Here is a 9488-nt window from a genome sequence, read left to right as displayed (position 1 = left end):
TTTTTTTAATTTAAGTTCAAGGGTACATGTGCATAACGTGCAGGTTTGTTACATATGTATACTTGTGCCATGTTGGTGTACTGCACCCATCAACTCGTCAGCACCCATCAACTCGTCATTTACATCAGGTATAACTCCCAATGCAATCCCTCCCCCCTCGGCCATGATTTCTTGTAAGTACCATGCGCTGATTGCACCACTGGAGTCACTGTCCTCTGTATGATTTCTGATCTCTTTCACTTCAAGCATATGAGAGTGCTCTACTCTAAATATCTCAAGTTCTTAGAAGCAGGTGGAGGCAAATGTGATAAAGCAGCAGCTCTAGACTCCCCTCATATCTCTACCCCTAGATCCGGGTGCTGTGGACTTGGAGAAAGTGGCCAATGTCATTGTGGACCATTCTCTGCAGGACTGTGTGTTCAGCAAGGAAGCAGGACGCATGTGCTACGCCATCATTCAGGTTGGGGGTCGGGAGAGTAAAGGAAGCTGCTTTGAGGAAGGTGCTTCAGGAGTGGGCAGAAGGCCTGGCCTGCAGGACAGAGATGCACAGGGTCTAGCTCAAAGACATAAAGAGGCATAGGATGGGTGGGGTTGCAGGGGCACCGCCCCCCACCCTTCACCTTCCTCTCCCTGGCTCACAGGCAGAGAGTAAACAAGCAGGCCAGAGTGTCTTCCGGCGTGGACTCCTCAACCGGCTGCAGCAGGAGTACCAGGCTCGGGAGCAGCTGCGAGCACGCTCCCTGCAGGGCTGGGTCTGCTATGTCACCTTTATCTGCAACATCTTTGACTACCTGAGGGTGAGGCCCCGGCAGCCACCCTGGGAGGCGACATGGCCTGTCACCCAAGGCCCAGGTTGGACTGTTTCCCTTGGCCACTAAGCCTGGTGCTCTGACCCCTCCTCTCCCTCACAGGTGAACAACATGCCCATGATGGCCCTGGTGAACCCTGTCTATGACTGCCTCTTCCGACTGGCCCAGCCAGACAGTTTGAGCAAGGAGGAGGAGGTGGGTGGCCCCAGCCCCGGTACAAGCACAGAAGGCTACGGGATGGACAGTCTGGCTCAGCCGAGTGTCAGCTCACTGCTCATGGAGGCCTTTGAGGACGGTGTCACTTCTGGGGCAGGAGTGTGGGGGTGTTTAAGGCCTGTCAGAATTACAGGACAAGCTGCCAGGTCTGGAATTTATCCAATACAGACAGCAGCCAAAACCTACTGGCTCAGCAGCTTCCTTCTCAGTCAGAAAGCCAACCTCTGATGGCAGCTGTGCGAGCCATGGCTAGCTGTGGGTACAGATGGCCCCAAAGCCAAACCAGGGTCAGGCGGTGTGAGGGAGGCAGGAGAGCGGGATGAAGGAGTGGTTTGGAGACAGGCTTGAGTGGAGCCTGGCCAGACGAGGGACCTCAGGAAGTCCCGGAACTCATTTCTTTCTGTGTAAGATGTGGAAGTCTGCTAGGAGCCACTGAAAATGCTTGAGTAAGAGAATGATACCATCAGCACAGCACAGCTGGCTCCTGCAAAACTCTACTAACACTGCAGAGCTGTAAAACCAGTCAAATTCAGACCATTAGTGATAGCTCTGCTTCAATGCTGAAGAAGTACCCACTGGATGGTGAGGAGGGAGCAAGGGAATGAGTGTAAAGGCAAGGCACAGCACCTGGCACTTGGCAAATGCTGTGTGACAGGCTGACCCTGCCCCAGTTCACTCATGTTACCCCCCGCCGTCCCCTGCAGGTGGACTGTTTGGTGCTACAGCTGCACCGGGTCGGGGAGCAGCTGGAGAAAATGAATGGGCAGCGCATGGATGAGCTCTTTGTGCTGATCCGGGATGGCTTCCTGCTCCCAACTGGCCTCAGCTCCCTGGCCCAGCTGCTGCTGCTGGAGATCATTGAGTTCCGGGCGGCCGGCTGGAAGACGACGCCAGCTGCTCACAAGTATTATTACAGCGAAGTCTCCGACTAGGCCTCTAGATCAGGGCTTCCTTGCCAGCACTGGCCTTTCTTCTACACACCTCTGAAACTGGCAGTGGAGTCTCTGCCTCACCCAAAGACTTTTCCCTTCCAGACTTTGAGTGTCTTCCCTTCTAGACTTTCCCATCTCCTGGTGAGATGTTTCCCACTTATGCCATGGTCCTGCCCTGAGCCCCTTTCCCCACCACCTTCCCACCAGGGCCAGGCAGAGAAGAGCAACTCCTAAGAGCCACTGCACTATGTAACCGTTAGTGCAACTACTACCTTGGTGCCTCAGTTTACCCATCTGTAAAATGGGTAAGCATAGCCATTGGGATGCTTTGGGATGTCAACGGGCGGAGGCAGAGCACAAGTCATACCAGAAACTGCTTTTTATACATTTTGTACAAGGACAACTCTGGAAGCAAGCCTATTTCCTCCAGCCAGTTTCAATGAATGCTGCACCACATGCTACACCAGTTCAGCGTGAGAATTTTCTAATAAATCTTTTCTAATACTAAAACTGCTTCCTTTTATATCCAACGGTCCACCCCAAGCTAAGGGAAGAGAAGATGGCCCTGAGTTTCCTGGAGGAAATTCCCAAGTCAATGTGCTCCCTCTTTATAAGGAAATGGGGGCAGAGAGAGCAAGTTCCAGCCTCAAAGAAAGAAGGATTCGCGGATAGTGAACATGCTGCTCCCTCTTTCTCATGAGGCCTGCCCACCCTTACAAAGGAACCACATCCCTAACCCACAGGGAGCTTTCAGCCTGGCAGTGGCTCACACTGTTTGCTGCGGCAGAGGGCCCTGGGCTCCTCCTGGAGACTCTACCACCAGCGGTAGTGGGCCAGGGCACGGTTGGCCTCTGCCATCTTGTGCATTTCATGCTTCCTCTTGATCACAGGGCCCCGGTTATGGAAAGCCTCCAGCAGCTCGTGTGACAGCTTCTCCGGCATCAGTGTCCGCCGGTGCTTGTTCTCCCGGCACTCCGTGATCATCCACTTCATGGCTAGGAAGCGGCGGCGCTGGTCGGGTAGGGGTACAGGGACCTGGGGAGACAGGACATAGGCAAGTTGGTCCAAGAGTCTGCCAGGGTTTGGGGCCTCCTGCCTCCCTGAATTCTAAGGAGTAGCCACACGTTCCCTCTGGACCAGCCCTGGTCAGGCCTGGTGAGAAGGGCCTGTCTTGTCTTCTTTGAGCTTCCCTCACCTTCAGGTGACCCCAGTGCAGCAGACATAAGAGGCGTTCATTCAGCAAACACTCATTAAGCACTGGCCTCTCCAGGCACAGTGGCTCACACCTGTAATCCCAGCACTTTGGGAGGCCGAGGCAGGAGGATTGCTTGAGCCCAGGAGTTCAAGACCAGGCTGGTCAATATAACAAGACCTTGTCTCCATATATCGAAAAGAAAAATAAGGCCAGGCGCGGTGGTGCACGCCTGTAATTCCAGCACTTTGGGAGGCCGAGGCAGGCGGATTACCTGAGGTCAGAAGTTCGAGACTAGTCTGGCCAACGTGGTGAAACCTCGTCTCTACTAAAAATGCAAAAGTTAGCTGGGCGCAGTGGCAGGCGCCTGTAATCCCAGCTACTTGGGAGGCTGAGGTAGAACTGCTTGAACCCAGGAGACAGAGGTTGCAGTGAGCCAAGATTGCACCACTGCACTCCAGCCTGGGTAACAGAGCAAGACTTCGTCTCAAAGAAAAAAAAAAAAGAAAAAGAAGAAAAGCATTGGCCATTTTCCCTCCTAAATGGTAGTCCTACCAAGTTGTTATAAGAACCAAACAGGAAAAGCCCTATTAGCTGGGGTGACTTATCTGCCTCAGACCATAGGTACCTAAAAACGAGACCCCTTCAGTCTTCAGACACAGCAAAACCCTCTACTAAAATACAAACATACTCTACTAACAGTACAAAAAAATTAGCTTGGCATGGTGGCGGCCACCTGTAATCCCAGCTACTCGGGGTCGGTGGTGGAGGGTGGGGTGCAGGGGCTGAGACAGGAGAATCTCCTGAACCTGGCATGCGAAGGCTGCAGTGAGCCAAGAGCCGAGATTACGCCACTGCACTCCAGTCTGGGCAAGAGTGAAACTCCATCTCAAAAAAAAAAAAAGAAAGTTAAAAGAAAAACAAAAAAACAAGACCCCCTGTCCAAAAATAATTTGCTAGGCCTTCACTATGTGTCAGTACCATGCCAGACACGAGAGTGCAGACAATACTGAAGAAGTCCCTACCCCATGGAGTTGATACTGAAAAAGGAGAACACAAGAAAACTCAGGACAATACAATATAATTAAATGCTATGAAAGAGGTACCTAGTAATGCTCAGCAAACACGGATGAAGCATCAGTTATGGGTCAAGCACTATGGCAAACACTGGCATATGAAGATAGGATATGAATAGTCCCTCACCATGAGAATTTTACAGGTTAGGACACACAGGATGCTTGACAGAAGAAGGTAAAGGGAGGTGGGCTCCCAGATGTTATTTAGGTACTTTTTGCTCTCTTCTCTCTTCCATCTTCTGCCTATAATTTTTCTGCTATAGGACTCAGACGAGTGGACCATGACAGTCTCAATCTTTTCTTTTTTTTTTTTGAGACGGAGTATTGCTCTGTCGCCAGGCTGCAGTGCAATGGCGTGATCTCGGTAACCTCCACCTCCTGGGTTCAAGCGATTCTCTAGCTTCAGCCTCCCAAGTAGCTGGGATTACAGACATGCGCCACCACACCTGGCTAATTTTGTATTTTTAGTAGAAACAGGGTTTCTCCATGTTGGTCTCCAACTCTCAACCTCAGGTAATCCACCGGCCTTGACCTCCCAAAGTGCTGGGATTATAGCTATGAGTCACCATGCCCAGCTGCTTTTTTTTTTTTTTTTTTTTCCTGAGACAAGCTTTAGGGCGCAATCACAACTCACTGCAGCCTTAACCTCCTGGACTCAAGTGATCCTCCTACCTCAGCCTCCTGAGTAGTTGGGAGCACAGGTGCACACCACCACAGCTGGCTAATTTTTTTTTTTTTTTTTGTAGAGATGGGGTCTCCCTATGTTGCCCTGCTGGTCTCTAACTCCTGAGCTCAAGCTATCCTGCATTAGGCTCCCAAAGTGCTGAGATTACAGGTGCAATCCCACTGCACCAGCTAGAAAGCTATCTTAACCCAACTCCCAAGTACCACCTATCTTGTTTCACATGTGAGGGATCCTGCTTTCTTGCCCTGGCCATTCATTCACCTGGTAGAAATGGCCTCCCTTGAGGATGGGTACCAGCCCAATCACAGGCTCACAGTTTTTCAGTGCTTGGTGGAAGATGGTGTAGGGGTTGCGTTCGATGGTTGCCTGTTCCTCTGCAGAAGCGGAATGGTACTTCTCAAACTGCTTCCTTTTCACAGCTTCCAGAGTCTGCAAAAGAATACAGTGGAAGAGGCTGCCCCAGGCTCCCTAAAGGGTTTACCCAGCCAAGCTAGAACCTTGCCCTTTACTCCCATCCTCCGGTTCTGCTATGGCAATGCAGCTCCTCTCACAGCACATCCAAAACAAAGTTTTTAAGTGCCTCCCCCTTTGCTAGACTAGGACAAAAAGAGTGGACTGAGATTTGTGGCGTGGAGGGGGGGTGAGTGAGGTGGGGAATGGCAGTTGTTTTATTTTCCCTTTTTTTGTAATTGTGTGTTTATTTCCGAAACACCAAGGAATGGCAGTTGTTGACTCCTACAGGGCTTCCTTAAAGCCCGTACACATGCAGGGAAATTAATCTTAATAATAGGTATATGAATCCATTTCCTCTTAAGCTACACTGAAAGTACCAAGTACAAGGCTACGGGGTGGGGGGCAAAGAAAGATGACTGAGGAGGGAGGTGCTGTTTACCTGAGTCACGAGGGATCTGGCCAGTACTTTGTTTCCTCCTTTCATCATCATGTTGGTGAATTTACTTCAAAAAGAAAAGCAACATGTTTAGCTCTCCAAGGCTGTATCACGGAATCCTCACAAGAGACCCTCCCTGGGATAGTCCCAGTCCATGTAACAAATGTTTGTTTCCATCTAACCTGATGACTGGGTCTTCAAACACAGAACTTGTTTTCCCTGCTGGAGCAGCTTTGATGAGCTGAGTCTTCCTGAGCTCCCGATCATACTTCTCCTCCTCAGTTAGCTCCTCCACAGGCTTACGATAATATTCCTTGTCAATCAAGGGATCCTTGAATTCAGGACTATAGCGGCTCCACCTCACCTGAGTTAACCTAGGAGGGGGAAGAGGAGGAGACAGGCAAAAGCTGACTCCACAAGCGAGTAGGTTTGACTTAACAATAGGCATGGCTGCCAACCTGCCGACTAAGGAGAGCGGCGCGGAGACTGCGAGCTAAAACTGAGCCACAACAATTCAGGCCCTTGTCCCAAGAAGTAGGACATCCCTCAAGCAGGCGGGTCAAGTCTCCTCCTAGTCAAGTGCTAACGGTAAGGATGGGCTTGGCGCCTACATATCCTTCCCAATTCACAGGCGATCCCAGCTCTGAGCTCTTTAGCTGAACCGCACTTTCAGCTCCGCGTTAGACCCTAGATCAGCCAGACCCCTTAGGCGAGAGGTAGTCACTAAACCTTCAGATTGGTCCAGGGTCACGCAGCTAACTTAGAAGCTTGAATCCAGATACTCCGGCCCCCAGGGCAATGCTCTCTGCAGGGCCCCACGCGGCCTGCCTGTGGCCCCCTTCCTTCCTCGCAGGTCCCTTCGTGTAGAACCAAGCGGCGCCCCCCGCTGCCCACCGCCCTCTCACCCTGGAAGCTGCAAGACAGCCCGCCGCACGCCCAACGCCAGGCCCGACCATCCTCGGGCAACCTTCACTGCGGGGGCAGCCATCTTGGCTGGTCACGAGGACCCCACAAGGACTGCCCTCGGCGCGCCTGAGCGAATGACGCGAAATGGGTGACAAAGACTCCTCAGGGTCCTAAATCTGCGTTTCTCTCCACTGATCTGGACGTTAGAGTTTCTCACTCTGGGGACCAAAGGGAAGAGCCAAAAGGAAACACTTGCCCTCCCAATATCTGTCGCACTCTGGCGCGGCCCTCGGTGATGGCACTCACTCCTCTCAGGCCCCCATGCAGGCCCCGCCCCGCCTCAGCTCGTGCAGACTCTCGCGAGTTTTGAGGCCGCGGGGCCGGCCCGGGCGGCTGCAATATGGCGGAGGCGGAAGGGGAGAGCCTGGAGTCCTGGCTGAGTGAGTAGCCGCGGCCGGTTCTGGCTGCCCTCGAGCCTCTGGGCTGCCCCTCTCTTTACCCCCACGTCCCCTCCTCGGGCTCCACGGCTTCACCTGTTAGCAGCCCACGCCCGGGCTCGCCCTCGCCGCGAGCAGCATGCTATCACGCCCCTTCCCTATCAGGGCGCCGGGGCCCCAGCCCGGCCCCCGCTTCCCTAGCTGCGGCTCGTCCTCTTGCTCTGGCGCGCGGCGGCGTGAACTCGGGGTCCCGTCGGGCACCGCAGGCTCGGGGGAAGGCGACAGCCACGATCTTAGGGCTGACATGCATCGGCGCTTTGGGGAGATTGTGGTGGGGTCGCCGCCCGGCGGTGACTCCAGGAACCTAGCGCCCCCTGACTAAGGGAAAAGCTTCGGATTGGGGCTGAATCTCCGGTAGTGGTGGGTGCTGCCGACTGCGTTCAGTCGCCTAGCAGCTTCAGAATTGCGACCATGTGTTGAAGAAGTGACGGGTTCGCTCAGGCAGAATGCTTGAAGTGGGAATAATATTCCAAAGAGAGCGACGATAGAGAGCAGAGAGCTCTACCTTTTTCCTGCAGTGACCACAGAAGCATGGTGAAATCGGTATCGAGGACTCCCCCACCCCGCACACATACATATACCCCTTTGAACATCCTAACGAGTCAGTGTTGATAGCCTATTCTAAGACCGAGGAGCACAGTCTGAAGCTGTAGTTATAGAGGCATATTGCTGTCATTGCACTGTGAATTACAGTGCTACGAAGGAAATGTGTGTTTATCTGGTTAGCAGGTAGTACTCGGCCTGAGGGTTAATAAGTGAACTTTTCTATAGGCTACACCTGGAAGCCTCCTTGAAGTGGAGAGAAAAATTGAACTGGTAATGGGATAGGCGAGATACCTAGTACTGCCTCGTTCTGAGGTCTTTTATTTAGTACTGCTTCCAGGATCTTGGAGGTGATAGCTATTTCCTTAAATTGTCTGATTTTTCCTAGTAAGAAACCCCCTTCAGGAGGTTGAGCTTCAGTTTAAAGGGGAGCATATCCCAAAAGGGAAAAAAAGTAAGATTACGTTTGCCAAATCCACAGTTGCAGGCAGGTCATAAGGCTTCTTTATATATGGAACTGTTCTCCAAGGAGCTCAAAGTACTTTACAGATATTCATTAAATTCGTTTATCAAGTATCCTAGCAAAGCAGGTACTACTGCCATAATTTCACAAAAAGAGGACATCCTGACTCCAATCAAACCACTTGCCTAGAAATGCCTAACTCGCTATAACCACAGTGGAATTAGTTTGCTTTGAAGATATTAATATGGGTATTGAATAATTTAAATGACCTAAGCTGAGTTTAATAAGCTACATTTTGTTTTTGTTACTTGGTTTTGAGACAGAGTCTCGCACTGTTGTCTAGGCTGGAGTGCAGGGGCGCGATCATAGCTCACTGTAGCCTTGAACCCCTGTGCTCAAATAAGTCTCCTGCCTCAGCCTCCCAAGTAGCTGGGGCTATAGGCACACGCCACCACGCTTGGCTAATTCTTTTGATTTTTAGTAGAGATGAGGTCTTGCTATGTTGCCCAAGCTGGTCTCAAACTCCTGAGTTCAAGTGATCCTCCCACCTTTCCCTTCCAAAGTTCTGGGATTACACACGTGAGCCACGGGAGCCACTGCACCCAGCCTAGAGTCACAATATGAAAGGAGAGGGACACTTGGTCGGGGGGGAGTCACATGCTATCTGTAGAGACACAAGCTTCACAGTTGTTAGGACTTAATGATGTGAACTGTACCAGTTGAGCAAACCAGCAGTTGGGATTCAGCATCATCTCACTCAGGGTCCTTGTCACCCCATGTTTGCCTGAATGGTTGCAGAAGCCTCTGCTTGGCCCAGAGACTCAGGTCTTTCCCGTCCTCACCTCTCCTCAGTCCATTCTGCTCCCAGAAGCGTGCTTGTGTTGAATCAAGTCATTCCACTGTTGCCTGTAATCTGGCCTTGGTTGTTCCAGGCCTTTTTCTCTGTGGCTTCCACGTTTTTCTCCTCTGCTCAGTCTGATGTTCTTAGCTTACCAATACACGTTGCTCTCCTTACGTGGAAGCCCTGCTCCCCTTTCCTCAACTAAATGCTTGAAAAACCATCTCAGATTCTCTTTTCTCACAAACCATCTCTTGATGACTTCAGTCTTCTCTCAAGTCCCACCGCGATCAGTCAAGCAATGTTTAATGAGTACCTGCTATGTGGGGTGTTATAGGAGTTGGGAAGTTTAAGAAGATTTTGCGGCCGGGCACGGTGGCTCATGCCTGTAATCCTAGCACTTTGGGAGGCCGAGGCGGGCGGATCACGAGGTCGGGAGATC

At 51.7% G+C, this 9488-nt stretch overlaps 3 protein-coding genes across 14 annotated transcripts in view; 2 read left to right on the top strand and 1 right to left on the bottom strand.

The window, feature by feature from the left end:
• The window catches only part of MIF4GD (MIF4G domain containing), a 5704-nt gene extending 3237 nt beyond the window's left edge, over nt 1-2467 (top strand). For 3 of the 5 annotated variants that reach the window (XM_011977687.1, XM_011977486.1, XM_011977403.1), the window contains 4 exons: nt 351-460; nt 642-797; nt 912-1004; nt 1730-2467. In XM_011977687.1, the coding sequence (XP_011833077.1) occupies nt 351-460; nt 642-797; nt 912-1004; nt 1730-1957 (587 nt within the window). In that variant the 3' untranslated portion in view covers nt 1958-2467. Of the gene's footprint in view, nt 1-350; nt 461-641; nt 798-911; nt 1092-1729 lie in introns of all 5 variants that reach the window. The other 2 variants (XM_011977552.1, XM_011977609.1) reach the window with 2 other exon arrangements.
• On the bottom strand, nt 2332-7020 carry MRPS7 (mitochondrial ribosomal protein S7). 3 transcript variants are annotated; one of them, XM_011977930.1, is made up of 6 exons: nt 6705-7020; nt 5982-6173; nt 5803-5866; nt 5172-5339; nt 2728-2992; nt 2332-2501 (listed from the first exon to the last, which is right to left on the bottom strand). In XM_011977930.1, the coding sequence occupies exons 1-5, from the start codon at nt 6785-6787 to the stop codon at nt 2771-2773; spliced, it is 729 nt and encodes a 242-aa protein (XP_011833320.1). In that variant the 5' UTR covers nt 6788-7020; the 3' UTR covers nt 2332-2501; nt 2728-2770. The 3 variants fall into 3 exon arrangements, with proteins under 3 accessions (XP_011833320.1, XP_011833240.1, XP_011833168.1); XM_011977850.1 differs by having other exon boundaries at nt 2332-2992; XM_011977778.1 differs by having other exon boundaries at nt 2332-2992; nt 5982-6206; nt 6705-6978.
• Nucleotides 6276-9488, top strand: part of GGA3 (golgi-associated, gamma adaptin ear containing, ARF binding protein 3) — a 20376-nt gene continuing 17163 nt past the window's right edge. For 3 of the 6 annotated variants that reach the window (XM_011978287.1, XM_011978086.1, XM_011978163.1), the window contains exon 1: nt 7027-7145. Coding sequence is in view for 2 of the 6 variants with exons in the window: in XM_011978086.1 (XP_011833476.1) it covers nt 7106-7145 (40 nt within the window). In the remaining 4 variants the exon portion in view is untranslated. Of the gene's footprint in view, nt 6388-6883; nt 7146-9488 lie in introns of those variants that run through there. The other 3 variants (XM_011978358.1, XM_011978222.1, XM_011978026.1) reach the window with 2 other exon arrangements.

Source organism: Mandrillus leucophaeus, unplaced genomic scaffold (genome assembly GCF_000951045.1).
Source record: "Mandrillus leucophaeus isolate KB7577 unplaced genomic scaffold, Mleu.le_1.0 Scaffold1, whole genome shotgun sequence".
Classification (NCBI taxonomy): Eukaryota; Metazoa; Chordata; class Mammalia; order Primates; family Cercopithecidae; genus Mandrillus; species Mandrillus leucophaeus.
The sequence above is the reverse complement of the archived record's forward strand: the minus strand, read 5'-3'. Positions and strand labels throughout refer to the sequence as shown.